This window comes from Cavia porcellus, unplaced genomic scaffold (genome assembly GCF_034190915.1).
Source record: "Cavia porcellus strain 051 isolate PalLab524CR breed Dunkin Hartley unplaced genomic scaffold, mCavPor4.1 scaffold_15, whole genome shotgun sequence".
Classification (NCBI taxonomy): domain Eukaryota; kingdom Metazoa; phylum Chordata; class Mammalia; order Rodentia; family Caviidae; genus Cavia; species Cavia porcellus.
Window position 1 is genome coordinate 71,609,701 of NW_026947498.1, and position 21,391 is coordinate 71,631,091.

General features: G+C 35.4%; 1 protein-coding gene across 18 annotated transcripts in view; it reads right to left on the reverse strand.

Annotated features, from left to right (window-relative positions):
• The window catches only part of Znf148 (zinc finger protein 148), a 136,879-nt gene that overhangs the window by 63,994 nt on the left and 51,494 nt on the right, over window positions 1-21,391 (reverse strand). For 12 of the 18 annotated variants that reach the window (XM_063225123.1, XM_063225120.1, XM_063225126.1 and 9 more), the window contains one exon: window positions 20,297-20,645. The exons of the other annotated variants lie outside the window; for them this stretch is intronic. In XM_063225123.1, coding sequence (XP_063081193.1) covers window positions 20,297-20,629 — 333 coding nt within the window. In that variant the 5' untranslated portion in view covers window positions 20,630-20,645. The remainder of the gene's footprint in view (window positions 1-20,296; window positions 20,646-21,391) is intronic. 18 annotated transcript variants of the gene reach the window in all.

The following is a 21,391-nucleotide window of genomic DNA, read 5'->3' on the forward strand; positions in this document are numbered from 1 at the left end:
ACGTTAACTATAGTTTGGATGTTTCTAGAATATAGCATGAATTTCCAGTGGTTCTAGGACATCTAATATGGATATTACTAATGGAAAAAATAAATTTAAAAATGAACTGGACAAATACCAACAACTTTTATGTAAAGAATTAGAAGACTTCAGTTTCACTACCACATCTAATTCCTAGCTAAGTGACAATGGCTTTGAGAAATAGTACGGCAAAACAAGAAACAGTTAAGTCAGGGGTAAAAGATATACAATCTAATTCCAAATCGTAAAATGATCAGCATGAAGTTGAACAACAAAACTTTATTTATTGGAACTTTGTTCACTTGTAAAACAGAAGGGAAGTTTCTCACAAGATTTCTGTCGCACTGAATGAGATTATACCCATCACCAAAAACTACAGTGTTTGGCAGTACACAAGAGGACCTGCACCCTTTACTGGGAATTGAACTCATGGGTGCTCTGTCACCAAGCTACGTCCCTAGCCTATGTTGATTTTGATTTTGAGACAAGGTCTCACCAAGCTGTCCAGGCAGGACATGAATTTGAAATCCTTCTGCCTTGTCCTTCCTAAATGCTAGAATTTGGGATTACAGATGTATCTCATCTTACATGCCCACTTTATAAGATTCTTGATGCCAATTATTTTTATAACCATATCTTCATTTATTAATTGGTGGCAGTAATAATCAGAAAATCAAATGAGACTACAACTTGAAAACTAAACATGTAACAAATAAGAATATATAGTAATTTAAATATGTGATATTAATAAAATATATATATGGTTACTAATCATTACCATACAACTGCAGATGTGTAACTGCTTGGATAAACAGAGGGTAACTCAGTTTTATAACTGAAAATCAATACAAGGTTGGGCATGTAGTTCATTGGTAAAATACTTGTCCAGTATGTACAAGGACCTGAGTTCAATTCTCAGAACTATAAAAGCAAGTTTCTAGTACCTCTCCTAGAATAGCACAGTTTGGTTGGGTGCAGTGGTGCCCACCTGTAATCCCAGCACTCAGAAACCTGAGGCAGAAGGGTCATGCATTCAAGACTACATAGCAAAATCTTATCTCAAAAACAAACAGGCTTCAATACAGCTAAAAATAAAAATTAATATATCCCTTCATATGCAATCTACTTTCTAACTTGTCTTCCAATATATTATCCATCTCTTGCCTAAAGATCCTCTTTTAATTTTATTCTCTGCTCTCTACCCAAGATCATTTCCAGCTGGTCTTTACCACTTGTGTTTCACATTTTCTTAAGATCATTATGAAGACAACAGACTGGGACTCTCACATATTACTCGAAGAAACCAACTCTACTATTGAAGAAAAGTCTCACATGACAACCATGTCCATATATAACATCACAATCTTATTTATGACAGTAAAAAATGGACTAATGCCTAACACCCATAATAGAAATAAGTTATAATACAACTATATGTGTTATACAGTTACCAGTAATACTATTTAGATTAATATCAATAACACCGGTTCATGGCTGAAGGTTAAGTGATATAGACAAATATATAAGTACATTATTACAATTTTATAGAAACACAGAACTATGTGAGGCAAATTTTTACACACACAAATGACTACATAGGAAAACAAGAAAGAAAACACTACAGTGCCAAGAAACATTAATAATACTTATCTAGAGTAGAACAATTAAAGCAATTTTATGATCTTAATCATTTATAAAAATTTTACATTTTTTTCTTTCTTTTTTTTTTTTTTTTTGTCTTTTTCGTTTTTATTGGTACTGGGGATTGAACTCACGACTGCACACTTGCAAGGCAGGCGCTTATGCCGCTGAGCTAAATCCCCAGCCCCAAAATTTTACATTTTCAACTACAAATTACTTTATAATTTTAACATTAAGTCCAGTATTAGTGCAAACATCTAGTATTAGTCAAAGGAAAAATCTATTTGTCATTATCTTAATATACAAAATTACTTTGCAAACTAAGATCATGCCAGCAACATGAAATAGAAAATCTCTATAGGGTTTTTAAAACTAGAGAAAAAGCCATCAAATAAATCCCACCTCACATCCTTGGCAAAACTTGATTCTAAGTGAACTGTCATTCTAAATGGAATGGAAGAACAGAAGGCTTCTAAAAGGAAAACACCTGCCTGGTGCTGGGACAAGCAGAAACTTCATAAATGGGACACAGAAACTACTACAGAAAAGATGTATAAATCACACAGTGCTTGTTAATCATAACAGTAAAAAGGCAGGGTGAGAAATACTAAGCACGACACATGCAGCTAACAAATAAATAACCACTGTGAGTATGTAAGAAGATAGAACAACCCTATTTTAAAAACAGGCAAAAGAAGCCACGTGTGGTGGTGCATACCTACAATTCCAACACTGAGGCAAAAGTCTGAGGCCAGCCTAGGGTACATAGCATAGTGAATTAAAAGCCCTTAAAAAAAAGTCAAACAGTAAAAGAGAAGGGCAAAAGAATATTCAGCTTACAAAAAATACAAATCATCAATTAAACGTGAAAAGGTACTCAACTTCTTATCGTGAAATGAAACCCAATGAAACACCTAAAACCACAATGCAACTCCACTATACAACCATCAAAGTGGCTGAAGTTAAAATGCAAACTTGGCAATAACAAACAGCCAAAAATATGGAACAATTATAGGTAAAACCTGTTAGAAAAACTTTTGGTAGTCAGTACTAAAGCTAAACACGTGAAACTCAGAAAAATCAGTCCTAAGTATATAAACAACAGAAATGAATACAAATGTGTACCACCAGGTACACCCAAAAGGAATCTTCTGAGCAGTACTTTACATAATAGCTGACATTTAGAAATATTCTATCTTTTTTTCTTTGCAGCATTGGGGATGGATCTTGTGTGGGCTAGGTAAATGAGGCACACTAAGCCACATCTCCAGCCCATTCTAGAAATCACCTAAATGCCTACTATACTAAAATAATAAAGCCAGATAATTGATGATTAAACAAAAATGAGAATTATTATTTCATGCATTAACATGAATATATCTCATAAATGACATGTAACAAGCCAGATACTGAAATACACAGTGTATACAATTCTATTTATACTAACCTCAAAATCAAGCAACTGAGCAGACCATTGTAAAGCATTAAAGCAGTGGTAATCTCTATGAATTAAGAGAAACATTGTGGGTAGGAGGAAGATCAGGGCTTCTGATATTAGTGGTAATCTATGTCTTGATCTAGGTGAACATCACACAGGATGTTTGCTTTTGATTAAATTGTCAAGACATACACCTAACAATTTGCATGATTTTCTGTATGATAGTTGTTTTGCAATACACACTCATCTAGGGAAATAATGCTAAAAGGTACATATACACAAACACACACAGGCAGGTTTCTTCTATTATTATTTCACTTGAACAAACCAACTAGTAATAACATAAATATCAATCAACAAGGGGTGGTTATATAAATAATGGTATACCATTTAATCAACCATTAAAATATATAAGGCAGTTTCACAAGCAATAACATGAAAATCTTCATAAAATTTATAATGCAAATTCCAAGTGCATACATTCTTGAATATTTACATAATATACGTTTAATATCCAAAGCATATTATACAGACATAAATACAGACACACGTTTATGAATTTAACATTTTCAGAAGGTATCAAGATCAGAAATCTCTGTACTAGAATAGGCAGAAGTTACAAACAAACAACATGTGCAGGTGTACCCACGCATATATGTGTGTGAGGTGCTGGGAAACCACACCCAGGACCTCACTCATGCTGGGCAAGTGCTCTACCACTGAGACATGGTCCCAACCAAAGGAACTTTCAGTTTTCACTTTATTAGACTCACCTATATCATTTTAATTTTTATAATACCTGTATAATCCTTTTATAATACATTATATCACACAATTATGGAAAAAATTATTAGACACCCATGAGCATGATCTGGCTGGGCTGACACTACACAGCCTGTTCCCAGATTTCCAATCTGTGTACTACCCAACCTAAGAGAGTTATTATATTCATTACACACTACTGTCTCACAATTCTACATCAACTAGATATCAAAGACCCCACTATGCTGAGAGCGTTCACAAACTGTCTGTGTTTCTAAAGTCTTTTAGAAAGAAGTTGTCTGTTAACAATTTATGTCTACCTAAAGAAAAAATATGACAAATTAAGTCGAACTGCTTGTAAGAGCAGGGAGGACACTGAAAAATGATCATCCTCAGATCAATATATCCATACACCATGGGTTAAGCATTCATTCCAAGTCCAAAATTCTGAAATTGAAAATTCAAAACTTTCTGAGCAATGACAGGTGGACTTAAGTAGCAAGTTCTACACCTGTCTTCATGGGACAGGTTACAGTCAAAAAGCACACTAAACATACTGATAGAATTATCTTCAGGCTGAATGTGTAAGGTGTTTGTGAAACAAATGAAGTTCATGTTTAGACTTTCAGACTCTGGCTTCATACCAAAAATCTGAGGAAAAAAACAAACAAAACAAAATGGATACTTCTGGTTCCACGCATTTCAGACAAAGGATACTCAACATATAGAAGAGATATACTGATGCATGTACTTCTCAGGTAAGTTGAGATCAACAGGAATATAAACAATGCTATGATTTTCATCAGGAAATACTATGAAAGAATATATTCAATCTATGCATTCCACTAAATTCCTGTCAAAGCAGACACTTCTAAAAAGCCATGTAGTATGTGAGTAAAATCTTGTGAACAAGAGTTGACAGTAGTTACTATTATCCTTAAAGTTTAATTTACTTCTGAAAAAATTTAAAGAGTGTGAAGTAAAAGGATTTGAATGTATTTTTAAAAGCACATCTCTTGAAATATATAGGCCCAGCAAAAGCCAATTCAATCCCTTTACTACTAAACGCTAGAGAACATAATAAAGCAGGGCACAGTGGCGCACATGCCTATAATCCCAGAACTCAAGAGACTCAAGCAGGAGGATCACCATGAGTTCACCCTGTGCTACACAGGACAGCCTGCACTACATAGCGAACCCCTGTCTCCAAAAACCAAAACAACCAAGAAACCACACGGGAAACTTTCACTGAATCTTTAGTGACTTTGCAAATTTTACAAGAAATTCAACACTCGCAAGAATTGGCTCCAACTTACACAATGGATGATGAGTTGGGAGCTAGCCAAAAAGCGAGGGCAAGAAACACCCTATCAATGGCTATTATAACAAATGCAAAGGCAAAGAGATTTATCATCTTCTAGGCTGATTCTGAAAGAACATCTGTCACTATAACATGTAATCCAATGCTGTCATTCAAACAGTACAAGATGTGTGTCAAAATAGTAAGTATCTTAAAACCACTGAAATGGGTACAATGATGTTTAAACCAGAAAGAAGTTACATATTACAAAATACACATTCCAATCTCTAGCATCTGCATGTTAAGTTCTTATTGACTGAACTGACACTATTTGAGAAAATTATCTGTACCATCTTCCTTAAACTAGAGAAATGATTTAAGAAAATTTAAAAATGGAAAAAGCATTGAGTCTTACACTAATAGTCAAATATATTCTGAATTTTCCAAGCCATTAAACAAAATTATTCAGGGCTAGGGGTTTAGCTCAGTGGCACAAGGACCTGCTTCGTAAGCGTGAGGTCTTGAGTTCAATGCCTGGTACCAAAAAAACAAAACAACAACAAAAAACCAAAATTATTCATACATATGAAATGCATAAATGTGTGCTATACCTTTACTCATGCTGCTCTGTAACAGTATATTCACGGTGAAAATAAAAGGCTGTGTGAATGCTGAAGTACATTTTCTCAGAAGTTCTATGTACCTGAAATACGTTATATTATATTGCTATATAGAATATGATTTTTAAGGAGTTTATAATTTATAAACTTCTTTCACTCAAGTGATACAGTCCAAAAATTTATTAGAAGACAAAGATGGCACATTTCACTGTGAATTATACTTTCCTCATTTGGTAATACAGAAATTAATCTTTCTTCTTAAGATGCTTACCATCAAACTGGAAAAATAAAGACCATAAAAATTTAAGATTTCTCAAATTCTCCTCAGTAAACTTGACAAGAATAAAAAAGAATAAGCCAAATATTGTTCTCAAATTTCTGAAATACATCTAGTTTTTGGTTGAGAAGCTTTCTAACCGTGTATACTGTATTGATGGAAGTTTTATCTACCTTGTCCAATACAAGCCACGAGCCACATACAACTTATAAACACATGAAATATGATGAATGAAGACTAAGTACTTGAAATATTTTTATTAAATTTTAATTTAAATATAAACTGTATTAGAAACAAACTTCTAATAGTTAAAACTACAGACATCCAAATATTGTTGTTGAAAACAGTAGGTCATTGAGCTATATTTTGGTGGCTGATTTAGAATACAGCATCAGGATAAATCCTGAAAACTGAAAGTTAACCCAAATGAAGAACATAAGTATGTCACAGAACCCAAAATTATTAGTAACTTGAGAAAACTCAATTTTCTGTTCTGAATTAACAAAAATAATTAATATAAATTAATGTGACTTTCACGGAAATAAACCAACAGAAGAAAAAAAACATTAAAATGTTCAATATCAATTTTAAAAGATTTTAACACAATCTAGAAATAATGCAAGGCCTAGCTTGAGTTTCTATACTTCTGGAAACCTGGATCAACATTCTCTTTTCAATTTAAAAAAATGTAAATGACCCCACAATCTATCCCTTCCTGGTACCTTATGAACAGGAAAACATAAGTAAGGGTTACAGCTTTTCTTGTCTGATATATTCCACTATAACACACTGTCATACGAACCTTAAATACTGTCCAACTGATACATAGCATAATACAAGTTTTCAGATTCATGTGTCATTATCTCTTAAAGGGCTCAATTTTGTATAACCATAAAAATAGGCTATCAAGCAGACACTGAACTTTTAAAAGGATAAGGAACTGAAAAGAGTTCGACATATGTTAAGTAGAAAGAGTAGATACAAAAGAATATGATCCTCTGCATGATACACATATAAAAAATGTAAGATACTCAAAACAAAATGTTATGAGTAATCACATCTCCCCAACAGAGGACATGGGAGGACATTTATCCTAGAGAAACAAAGTATTGCACACTAATGTTACTAAAACTTTATGTGTAATAGCCAAAACCAAGAAAAAATTATGTCCCTGATAAAAGAATGGCTAAATTAGGTTACATCCATACCATACTCTGTAAGAAAGAGGAACAAATTTCTGACACACACACAATTCAGAAGGCTCTCCCAAGTATTATGGTGAGTAAAATACGTCCATTTCAAAAGATCACACAGCATTATGAGTCTACCAATAAGACATTCTCAAAATGATGAAGTTAGAGAGACAGAGAGCAGAACTGGGAGAGCCAGAGGGTAAGAATGGTGATGCGAGTAAGGACGAGGAGGAACACTGTAAATGGACACCTCTTCTCCCTGCCCCTTTCTACTCTTTCCTTTTTCGCTTAGTCTTAAAGCTGGGGCAGAAAAGGTATTTGATACCAGTCAGGATGAAGAGAATTATCTAAAGGGTTCCCAGTAGACAATGTCAGAGCCCAAGCACGTTGAAGAGAGCCTCCTTAAAGGAGCGCTTAACACGAGGTGATGGAATCAGAGTACCTCAGGAAGGGCCTATGTCGGGAGAGAAGGGCACCCTTGAGCAAAGCAACGGAAGCTGAGTGAGACACAAAATGTACTCAAGGGTATGTCTGGGTGACAGCCTACAAGCCACATGCACAAGGAAAGGACCCACTTAGTGCAGAGGCCCAGGTCGAAGCTGTCAAAGCACAAGCATGGGGAGAAAGGCGACTGTGCAGCGCGTGGGACAGCAAGCACCGCCATGGAGCTTCTTTCTAACTTCTACAACACTTTCTGATTGCTGCACTATAACTGGAGGTATCTAATACAAACCTGTGGCTCTCACTACTGATAATATAGACATGGAAATAATTATGATAATATATTTTTTAAAGAATCTTCAGTTTCTATTTTATTAGTGATAGTATAACAGTGTGAATTTTTTTTAAAGAGAAAAAAGAAAGGAAATAAAAAACAAAGCAGTAAAAGGGTACAAATAATACAGAATTTCAAGAAAAAAATATACAGTAAGAAATCACTAGTTAATAGGTTACATATTGTCATCTTAGAAACAGTTGTCCAAATTATAAAATTAAAGCATATAAAGTGGACATTCATACAATGAGATTGCAGACAGTTCGGTTCAATGATCCAACAAAAGCTCAGTAATATGGCTTTCTATCCTACACACTCAAACATACATGCAGTTACATGCGTTAGTTCACCTTCCTTTCCTCTCTTTTTTACAATAACTATTACATTTTTTGGTTTTTTTTACTCCCACAGTTCTTATTACGTTTTTTTTGAAGAGAATAAAACCTAACGTGACTAAACAGAGCAGAGTCGGTTAGAACAGAAGGATGAGCATAGTACATGCAAAAATAGAATATCAGGTGATCAAAAATGGTTGCCATTGTGCCTCTTGCTATTTTTAAAAAGAGTTGCCTATATCTTCAGGTATAATAGAATTGATCAAAACAGTACAGAACAAGACCAATAAAACCTACACTGGAGACCTTACAGGACTTCAAAAGAAGATAATAGTCAAACCATAATGGGCATCATAGTAAATCTTACTGCCTTCAAAGTGGTTGCCTATACCCTCAAACTTGATACTATCAAACAAAATAGAATATAGTAAAATCAGACAGAACAAGATGGGGAGAGCAATACTGGGGTTCAAATCAGGTTAATAGGAAAACAAAAACGTTACTATAATATATCCCGCTATTCTTTAATTTAGTTTTCCCTTAAATGAAAAAAAATAAGAAAAAATAGATTAATTAAAAAAAAGCAGTGGAGATTGAGATAAAAGAGGACATTGGACCAGAACAACACAGGTCAGAAGCAAACAATTTAAGCATCATTGTGTTTCACCCCCAGATTATCTAACATAATAGTAGTCACCATAGTGCCTCTTTCCTTGAATTACTTGAGTATAACTTCGTATACTATAGCACCAAGCATATCAAGACAGTGTGAAGCCTTTCAAGAGAATGAAAGAATTACAGGGTATTTAGAACCAGTAAACAGAAAACGAACAACTGTTCCTATAAAAAAAAATTTTGTTTATACTATCGCATATAGTAAAATATAGTAAGATACAACACGTTAAAACCAGTGGAAACAGATGCACAACAGCTTGATGGGACTTCAAAACAAGATGATATTAAATCAGCACTAGCTTTTATGATGTGTTGTTTCTTCAAAATAGCTATTCAATCACCGATACTAAAATCGAACAACTCAGGTTAAAACCATTGCAATTAATGAGTGAAAACATTATATGGCTTCAAACCAATATGATTGGGAATCATGATTACCACATACTTTTATGTATTCTTATCATTTCTTACACTAGGGAAACTATTCAGTATTTATACATGTGAGTTTGATTTATTTCACTTATGAGTATGGTCTCAAGCTGTGTCCATTTATTTATAAATATCTCAATGTGATCATTCTTTATAGCTGAGTAGTACTCCCTTGTATAAAAATACCACAACTTTTTTATCCATTCCTCAGTTGATGGACACTTAGGTTGTTTCCAAGATCTGGCTATTACAAATTGTGCTGCTATAAACATGGGTGCACACATATCACTGTGGTAAGATGCTTTTAGTTCTTCTGGGAATATGGCTAGAAGTGGAATGGCTGGGTCAAATGGGGCTTCCAGTCCCAGCTTTCTGAGAAATCTCCAGACTGACCTCCATATACTATATAATATTTTAGTAATTATAAAAGCAAATCGGTGCATGCATATACATCTAGGTGTACAGAATTATATATACAGCTGTAATATATTCTCTTCTGCCTGGTAAAAGACCTGGAAGCAACTACATCCCAGTAACAATGAGTGGCATATTGAGCGCTTAGTGCTCTTGGCTTCTACACTGCATTTTCCACTAAAACGAACCAGACTCCTTAGAGAGATAGCTGACTCTAGGATGGAGGCAGGAAAAGTACAAGACAGGCCTAAAACACCTTATGTCAAAAGCAAAGAAGTGTTCAAAGGCTGACGGGCATATTCAAGGCCACAGAGCCAGGGCTGTAGGTGTAGATCAGTGGTAAAGTGGTGTCTAGGGTTTAATCCCCAGCACTGGAGGGGGAAGGAATTGTACAGAGCCAGCTTTAAGGCTCTCACTGGTCAAAAACAGCATTAAACTATCATAGTAATAGAATTTTTTAACCCAGTGAATAAAATAAAAAAACACTAGACAATACTCATACACACAAATAAGTTTTTAAAACATAATATATGCACAAAACCTTAAAGTTTGTTCCCCAGTACTGATCCTTTCCATAGAGGAATGAGTTTAGCTCTACAGAGACCAAGCTTAGCAGATGCCACCTTAAAAAAGAAAAAGTAAATCAGAATGCCACAACAAAATTCATGGCCACCTGTAAACAATGGGGAGAAAATATAGAACTGCTTCTGGAATATTCCTGCCAAAGACTTTTAACTTAAATAAATCTAGGGGCTGGGGATTTAGCTCAGTGGCATAAGCACCTGCCTGGCAAGCAGGTGGTCGTAAGTTCAATCCCTGGTACCGATATAAATCAATCAATCAATCAATCAATCAATCCCACAAACTGATGAACAGTCTATAAAATAGACTACAAAAAAATCAAAAAACTGAAGAACCCAGACTAATGACAACTAAACAGGCATGAGAATTAAAATACATAATTTTGCATTGGGTCCTAAAAACAAATTTTAATGGTGGGAGGCTCCAAAGTCATCTCTTAGTAACTGATACTTGGACTAAATACATTAGTAAGGATCAAAACAATATAACTACACAACTTCAAAGGAACACCATTATGTAACAGCTAGATACGTTTCTTTTCAAATGAATACAAAGCTTTAAAAAATTAGATCATATGATGGGCACTGAAGCAAAAGTCTTATAAAGTTTAAAAAGACCAGTGCATATTATAGACAAAATATAGACAAATTCTTTGCCAGAATTTAACACCCATGGCCTTTAGTCTAATTCCCAACAAAGACACTACAATGCACATTCTTTAACTACAATGTTTAGATGTAAATGATAAAATGCTATCTGAAAAATTTCAAAATGCTTTTAACTAAAGCCAGAACACTTCTAATTAACTAATGGATCAAGCAGAAATCACAAAAGCAGCTTAAGAAATCTTTAGAATTGTGTTACAAAGAAGAAAAAGTAAGTGCTCAGAAGAGCTTCATTCACATTAAGGATAAAGATCTAGTATCTCTCATCTCATTTTCCACTTTAAAATGCCATGAAGAACAAATGAAAACCAAACTGGTAGAAAGAAGGAAAAAACAGATTGACAATGCAGCCCGGTATGGCAGGTAACACGTGCTGTGATCCCAACATTCTGGAGAACCAGTGGGAGGACTGAGAGTGCGGCCAGTGTGACTATGCAGCCAAGTACAGGCCAGCCTGGATCACACTCCAGACCCTGTCACAAAGTCAAATAAAACCAAACCAATCAACAAGCAAAAGCAAAACCATCTGAGTAACAATGAATGAATGTATAATCAAAAGCAAAAATCTAAAAACTCAAACTCAAATTTTTAAAAAGACCAGGAAAAGAAAGATATGAGAGCAAAACTGTTAACCTGATTGCCATGAGAGACACCCAGGAGATTTGCAGAGTACACGTGTTGGGTCTGTCTAGGTCGGTCATCAAGGTGTGACCTTGGGAAGCACACTTGTTCCCTGGTCTTGCCCTCTCTGGCTCCTCTTGCTGTCTACTTCCTAGACACCACAAAGTGTGCAATTTTCCTTAGCTATACCCTTCCACCATGACATTTCTGTCTTGGAACCAGCTGGCCCTGGGCTGGGTTCCTCTGAAATCAGAAGTCCTTAAGCCCTTCCTTCTTTAGGTTGTGTATTAGTTATCTGATCTCACAAATGGCAAGGTGATTAATACCGGACACCAGTATCAAAATTGGGGTTACTAATTTGACTACACCTGACCGCGTGGTTCAGAAGCCTCTGAAATTCTTTGCAGGCAGAGTGTGAAACGGTTTGAAGATGCAGGTTTGCAAAGCCCTAGAATGCTATAAGCAGAGATTTACAGGTACTTCCAATGGGAGCTCAGAAGACCATAAAGCCAACAGAAATGCAGACAGTAAAGCTGGTGCTCATAAAGTGTCAGAAGGGAACAAGGACTTTGCTGGAAATTAGACCAATGGCCATGGGTGCTACATTCTGGCAAAGAATTTGTCTACATTTTGCCCATAATCTACAACATGGACTTGAAAATGAATTTAAAGGCCAACAGCCTAACTGATCTGGTAGAAGAAATGTCAACGAAGCCTAATGCTCACGGTTTGGCCTGGGTACTAGAGTACAATTTAATAGTAAAGCCTGGAAGCAAAACACAGCTCAAATATTTCCAACACTTGCAGTTTGTCCAGAAAAGAAATACTTGTAGAGATCAAGGAAGCTGTGGTTGCTGAAGAGATCAGAATCGTTCTATTTTTTTTAAAAAAATGCCAAGTGCTTTGTACAGGAACAACAGGAAACACTGTCTTGAGGGCAAGAACTGGCCAGATCTGACTCCACACAGGCATATTTTTTGTTTTTGTTTTTTTTTTTTTTTTAATATCAGGTAGTCACGTGTGCCACTGAGATATATCCCCAGCCCCTCAATATGGGCTTAAAACTTCTTTAGACACTGCTGAGAGAATATGGGCTTAGAGCCCTTCTCATTCTGGGCTCCCTAAAGAAATGAACCAACCCCAATTTAGCCAAACAGGTACTTACAGGCTATTGTAGCCATAGTCCAAGGGGTTTTGCTACAGTTTAAGCTGGTACCAAATCTGGCTGTTGTCCATTTGGTGCTGGTTTTGGAAACATACAAAATATAAGAGTTATGAGGTTTAAAAAAAAGTTATGAAGTCATAGAAGCTGCTCAGACTTCAGAAGAAGGCACAGAGCTCTGTGTAATAGGGTCAGAATGCCTGCCAGGAGCCAATAAGAAAAAGTGAAGGTTAGCTGAAGTGGAGACACAAGGAAGCTGGGGATGCCAGGAATATGAAATGTCTACTAGGAAAGCTACAGGCATCAAGACAAGCCAGCCTCTGAGAGAGGACATGGGCCGCAAACAGTACAACCGCGGGGCAGGGCTCCCGAAACCTCCGGAGTACACATCTCCTCATGTCTGCCCTGGATGCTGAACTAGAGGGTGTAACACTCACCCAGCTGGATTTCAGACTTCCTTTGTTCTTATTTCTTTCTATCCATATTTCTCTCTTTTAGAGTAGGAACTTTTCTACTGCACCATTGTGTCCTAGGGTTATATAACATGCTTTCTGGTCTGTTTTGCTTTGTTCTGTTTTTTTGGTGGTGCTGAGAACTAAACCCTTGGCCTTGTGCATGGAAGGCAAGGGCTCTACCCCTGGACCACATTCTCAGCCCATATATTTTCTGACTTTTTAGGGGCTCATAAGTAGGAGTTGCTTTGAGTCTCAAGAAGAGACTTTGGACATGTACTTTTTAGCAATGCTGGAACTTGCTGACTCTAGGGAAGATGCGCAGGGTGGTGATATCATGTTAGATATAATTATGACCTTGTTACTGTTTCTATTCAGAGATTAAGTGTGGTTTAAGAAGATGTGGTTGGGTGCCAAGTTGACAAGACATAGACTTGAGAGACACCTAGATTAGTAAAGCTCACTTCTGGGTGTATCTGAGTGGTCACAGGGCGTGACCTTGGATATTATGTCTGCTCCTCAGCCACTCCCTCTCTGCCTCCTCCTTAGTCCCTGCTTTGTGGATGGCACTAGGTAGGCAATTTTCTTCCACCAGGCTCTCCAGTCATAATGTTTCTGCCTTGGAGCAAACAGATCATGGGCTGAAACCTCTTCTCCTCTTAGTTTATTTTCTCAAGTATTTTGGTCACAGTGATGAAAATCTGGCCGATCAAAACTAGACATCCATACAAATCCTTTAAACAATTAAAAAATTATGAAAAATTTGTTAATTGAACAAGAAAATATCCTGTAAAAATACAATTTACTGAAAGCTACCCTCCAAAAAAATTTGTAGGCTTATGCATGTTTTTTCTATTACATTTTTAACTAAAAATCTTTCTACAGGTACAATTATTATGAATATCAATAATGAAGATTTCTTTAAAAACTAAAAATAGAAACTCCAACTCACCTGGTTATTTTGCTTCTAAGCATCTTCTGAAAATAGTTAAAGATATTCTATTACAGCAATATACTGGTTTATAGCAGCATGATATATAGCTAATCTTGGAAGCAGCCTATATGTCCACCAACAGATGAGTAATAGGTAAAGAAAATGTGGTATAATTTTCAATAAGGAAGGACAAGCAAAGTCATTTGCAGAAAAATGGATACATCTTCAGACTATAACATTAAGTAAAATAAATCAGATACACAAGCTTAATTACTACATGGTTTCTCTTATTGAGAAACCCAAAATATAAATAAAGATTAAAAATAAAATGTAACATGAAGTAGGGAGATAAGATTTTTTTCAAACCGAGAGGATCAAAAATGGAGGGAAGCATGGAGGGAGAGCAATGAAAGGGAATAAGGAACTAAGATGTGTTATGTTTGTGTGCCAAATCCCCACAAGGAATGTAATTATTTTATAATGCAAACATATACAAATAAAAAATTAAAAAACATTTTTTTAAATCTTCTTACAAAGAACTTGTGATGGTTAACCTTGACTGCCAACTTGATTGGCTTGAGAGACACCAAGATTAGTAATGTTGATTTCTGGGTGTATCTGAGTGGATCATGGGGAAACCCAGATTAGCCTTACTGGTAAAGCCTATCACATAAGAAAAATAGAAATAATACCAATCAAACACAAACTCACAAAATGCACAAAGAAATACTTCCTAATCCATTTATAATGAGCCTACCATAAAGATACTGTAAGAAAAAATAACTACAATATCTTATATGTATATGCATAAAATTTTTTTTCAATTAATGACCCGAACCTATCAATAACCTATGGTTTAATCCAGGAATGGAAGATTTAACATCTGAAAGTCAATCAATACTTTTTCACCACATTAACCGTCTTGAGAGAGAAAAAAATTAGTATCATTACTTGAAGAGATGCAAAAGAAGTTTTCAAACATCACTTCATGGCTTTAAAAACAAAAACTTCAGCCATTAAGAAAACATTTTCACCATAACACATTATCCATAAGTAACCTATAGCTAATATAATTTTTAATGGCAAAAGACTGAATGCAATCTCAAGATATGAAACACATACCAAGGATATCTACTCCTCACACATCTACTCATTGTTCTGTAGGCTCTAATCCATATAAAGGGGAAAAAGAGATTAGAGAGTGGTGAAGTTTATGGACAACATACCAGTAAGTGAGCCCACACCTATGAGATACATAGTCTATACACCTCTGAGACTAAGTCAGTGTAACCAAGTCATAGACTGAGTGGTTAAGTGCAACAGAAACAGATACATTTCTACAGACTACTAGTGAAAAACTAAACATTTAAAAACTATTCGCAAAAGCATCCAAAGTACGCAGAAATTTAACAAAATGTTTTAAGTTACTACATTGAAAACTGCAGAACAGCACTGTAACAATTTTTTTTAAACTTAAAATCATTGTAGAGATATACCATGTTCATGGATTGGAAGCCAGTATTGTTAAAATGCTGATTTTCATCAAAATTAACTTATGCAATCAATTCATATCAAATCAAAACCCTGCAGGTTCTCCTTACAAAAACTAAAAAACTGATTTCTACACACAAAAATGCAAAACAAGCCAGGTAGGGTGGCACACACCTGTAATCCCAGCACTCAGGAGGCTGAGAAGGAAGACTACAACAAGCTGAAGGCCAGCCTGGGCTACAAATGAGGTCAAGGCCAGCCTGAACGATATAGTGAAACCCTGCCTCGAAAAAGACCACATGCACGCGCGCGCACACACACACACCTACACACAAAGCAAAACGTGAAACATACACAACAGTAGTGCAAAATGAAAGACTGGAGGTTTTATATCACCTGGCATCAACATTTACTGTGAAAGACACAGTAATCAAAATATCCTGATTTAAAGACTAATACCCCATCAATTACACACAATGAAAACTAGACAAGATTTGTACAAAACTCTGCCAAGACAATCTTTACAAAACGCATAGCAGCTTTATTCGCAATGATTAAAAACAAGAGACAACACAAACAGCCATAAAAAGGGAAATGACTAAACAAATTTTAGATTAAAACAACGTATCACTAATCAGAAAGGAAAAGGAATGAACTACTGGTACTCATGTAACACGAACAAAACTAAAAAACAAGGTAGGCAAAAAAGTCAGACAAAAAGTGACATGTAATTCCATTTACATACAGTTCCTAAGGAACAATGATCATGTATGGTTTCAAAAAGTACTAACAATTATGTGGAGAAGACTGAGAAGAAATACAAAGAAATCTTATAAAATGATAAAAATATTCTGAATCTTGATGGGCTGTAAATTATATAAATTTATACAGTTGTCAAAATTCTGAACTGTAAATCTGGCATGGAGGAATATATCTATAATCACCAAACACTGGGCGGCTGAAGCAGGAGAATCCCAAAATCAAGCCCAGCCTGACAATTTAGCAAGTTCCTGTCCCAAAATTAAAAAGTAAAGAAGCTGGGAATATAGCTCAGGACAAAGACCCTGGGTTCAACCCCAGCACATGTACACACAAAAAACCTGAATTATAAACTAAAGCTGGGAGCCTTTAACTTTAAATTTTTCTTCAATTAAAAATAAAATCTGGCCAGGAGACTGAGGCATGAGTTTGAAGACGGCCTGGGCTACATAATGAGTTCAAAGGCAGCCTGAACCATGCATCAAGACCCTATTTCAAAAAAACAAAAGCAAACAAAAGAAAATATTTAAATCTGCACATCTGTAATCCCAGCACCCTGGGAGTCTGAAGTAGGCAGATTTCAAATTCAAGCCCAGCCCCTACAATTTAAGGAGATCTAGTCACAAAATTTGAAACAACCAAACAAAACAAGCTGAGGATGTTGATCAGTGTGAAGGTCCTGGGTTTAATCTCCAGCACTGCTACATACATACATACAATGTATATGTTCACTCAAAAAATATGTAGTTGTCTATCATAACTCAAGTATTGAGTCCATAAAATTTAAAGCAGCATCTAGAAAGAAACTTTTGTGCATAATAAGTCTTACAAGCAAAGGAATATAAAGTAAGTTAGTTATAATGAAAAAGTACACAAAAAAGATAGCTTTTTCAGCTAAGTAAACAGCCAAATAAAGAATACTAGAAAACTATCACAGGGGAATGGAGCAATAGTAATCTGGTACACTACAAAGCAAGAAATGAAGAGGAGAGGTATCTGAAACTGGATGGGAAGGGACCCAATTATACAGACCACAGCATTTCCTCTTAGGCAAAAAAAATAGAGAAATAACTGAAGAAGTTTTAGTAGGGGAGTGCAAAGTTATATATCTCCTTTAGAAAGATTACTATAGCAACTATCAAAAAGGTCAAGGAATGCTCAGGCTACAGTGAGTCCAATAAAAAGACCACTGAAATCTACACTTTATCCACACCAGTAAAATGCATGTTCTTCCCTAATTCTTATAGAACACTCACCAAGTGAGCCCATAGTCTGGGTTATAGAAGACACATTAACAAATCTGAAGTAACAGTAATCACACAGTATGTGCTTTTTGATAACAATGGAATTAAAACTAAAAACAAAAAACAAACTACAAAATACTCAATACTTGGAGATTAAACAATGTACTTCTAGCAGATCAAAAAAAGAAATCCCGAGAAATTTATATTAAACTAAATGAGAATAAAAATGCAATTTATCAAAATGTGTGATGCACAGTTAAAATAGTGTTTAGAAAGAAGTTTATAGTATTAAAAGCATATTGTAAAAATGAACAATTCAAAATTAATAACCTACGCTGTCATTTATCACAGAAAAAAAAGAGAACAAGTTAAGTCAAAAGTAAACACAAGAAATAAAAACTAAAGCAGAAATAAATGAAAAATGAAATCAGTGGGGGGGAAACCAACAGAATCATTATTGAAAGTATCAATAAAATCAATAAGCCTCTACTGGAAGGGAGAGAATAACAGGGACTTGTTCAATAAAGTTTCTCTTCTGCCAGATGAAAACGTTCTACAGATCTGTTATACAACGCTGTGAATGCAGTTAACACTACTGAACTGTGAACTTCAAATTGGTAAAGACAGTACCTAAACAAAAAAGCAAGCTAGTACCTAGCCTAAGAAAATGAGAATATAAATCACTAATATCTGAAAGTAAAGAAAGAAAACTTGTGGGGCTGGAGATTTAGCTCAGCGGCATAAGAGCCTGCCTGGCAAGCGTGAGGTTGTCATGACGTTCAATCCCTGGTACCAAAACCAAAAAAAAGAAAGAAAACCCCACAAGCATTAAAAAGACAATGAAAGACTACTATGAAGAATGTAATGTCCATACATGATAAACATAAGGAAACACACTAATTTCTTGAAAAACATAATCTGCTAAACTTCATGCAATAAAAAACAGACAATATAGGAATATAGGAATAGGCCTATTCCCGAGAGAAAAATTTAATCAATAACATATAAATGACTTCCAAAGCAGAAAGCACCACACCTAAAGGGATATATTGGTGAATTCTACTGAACACTTAAGAAATAAACTTTACCAGTTCTCCAAAATATGTTCTAGAAGGTAAAAGCAGAGAGAACACTTTCTAATTCATTCTATGAAGCCAGCACTATCCTAGTGCCAAAACTGAACGATGGCATTATAAAAAACTATAGGCCAGTATTTCTCATAAACACAGATGTAAAAATCCTCCACATATTAGCAAATCAAATCCAAAAATGTATAAAAAGTTATACCTGGGATTTATTCTGGTCATACATGGCTAGTTCAACATCTGAAAATCAATTAATGTAATTCACTGTATCAACAGGGTAGACAAAGGCTACTGTAATGGGCTGGAAGTTGGTGAGCACACATATTAGAAGGTAACAGTTAGGGGCTGGGGATTTACCTCAGCGGCATAAGCGCCTGCCTTGCAAGCGTGTGGTTGTGAGTTCGATCCCTGGTACCGGTAAAAATACAAAAATACAAAAAAAAAAAAAAAAAAAAAGAAGAAGGTAACGGTGAGTAGTTACCCATTCATTCCCACTGTGTTTCAGTATCTGGGACAGAGCAGAAAACCAGGCAAAACTACCCTCATGGGGCTACCACCTGCCAGAGAGGCAGGCATCAGCAAGTAATCACAAATCCCTACCCCAGAACCTACACTATGGCAAACAGAAGAGGTAAAAGGGTGAGGAGGAAGGACTACCTAGGTTAAAAAACTGACAGAATACAGCTGCCAGGAATCTTCTAAGCAGAAGATATGAAGATCTTGAAGTTTAAAACAAGTATGGTATATTCACAAAAAGAAGCAAAGATGAGAATCACATTACAACCACGACTTCACTAATCAGGTAAAAATAAAGACAGACAGCAAAAAGATGTATGCGCAAGCAAGAGTATCTTAGTTACAGATGACAGTAACTAGGGTAAGCAGCAAAGGGTGAAGGCCGGATAGCCTTTCAGAAGCAAGTGGAGAATACAAACCAGACACAGAACAGGGATACACAGAACAGGGAAAACGCTGAGAAGTCAGGGCTGAGGAGACAGCTCTGCGGTAGCTCTGTGGTTAACTGCACAGAGCCCTGGGTTTGAACCACAGAATCACCAAAAACAAGTTGAGCAGGAACTGTCAAGAGTTACAGAATTTAAAGAAAAAAACCCTTGAGTATATGATCATTTTCTAATTCTGTTTTAAGATTTAAACTTTCTATCCTTTAAAAAGAAACTCAGAGTTAAATAAATTATCTTCAAAAAGTAAGCCCTACAATTTAACATCCAAATAACCGATAGGGAAATAAATGTTATCCTGAAAAAGATAGTGCTTAAAATGATGTAATACAAAAACCTAACTGTGCCTTTCACGTGATTTCTTGAGTACTTTAATTTCTTCAGTGACTTGTCATATTACTTAAGACAAATTAGTTACAATTTCTAGCTTTAACTTCAGTATCTTATAAAGGAATTACTTACAGGGACATTAAGTGCATACTGCAGTCCTTGCGGAAGCCTTTCATGTGCTTCCATCTGCTCTTCATCGTTTTTCACCGTTTCCTCGTGGACCATGAGCTCATCATGCGGTATCATGTCCTGCTGCCGCATCTCACTCTCCTGTAACACCTCGTCTGCAGCGAGGATCTCCTGGTGAGGCATACTTCGGTCTTGCAGCACTGACTCCTGCAGGGCTCCAGAAACAGCGGACTGGCCAGACACTCCACCCATTACCACCATTGCCCTGGAAGACTGCATTTCGTCTATGTCGCCACATTTAAGAAACAATCCTTCCAGTTTGTCGTCAATGTTCATGCTTAAGTATAACTGCCTAGAAAGACCAAGTTTGGCAACAAAGCATAATAAATTAGTTCTATGTGTCTAGTTGACATGTTTTAAAATTTCAACTTATGAAAGAGACACATACAAATAAAAACATGTTATTCAAATAATTCAGAATTTTTAAATTACCAAAAGATTTCCAAAGGCTATTTGAACTAAATACAAATTTTTATTTTGATATTAAGGAATAAAACTTTCATATCTTTCATTACTAAGAAATGAACCTGACATATAAATAAATTCAGGAAGTATCTGTAACTTCAGTTAAAAGATCTATATCCTTTAAAAATACTGAAGTGTCTTAAAGTATAAAAAGAAATTAACTTGGTAAGGTATATGACAGAGAACACTGTCAGATAAATCATTAAAAAACTTAGAAATAATCATTTATCATATAAAAATAGCCAAAGTAGTAATCAAAGAAATAAACATTAAAACAGTGGTTACGATATTTCATCACACTAGTAACAACTTTAAAAAAAAAAACATATCCAATGTTGAAGTATTTTTTTAAAAAAAGACACTTATCTACAGAGAAAAGGAATACAAATTAAATCAGCTACTTCAAAGACAATTTGTAGTGTATTATTGAAAGCCAGAAAAACATACAAAGTCTTTAAGCCAGTAATTGCTACATTTTAGAATTTATAGGAATGAAATTGGAAATGTACACAAAAATATATACAGGAAATCACATGAATGATTATAATGAAAATCTAGAAACACATTAAATAC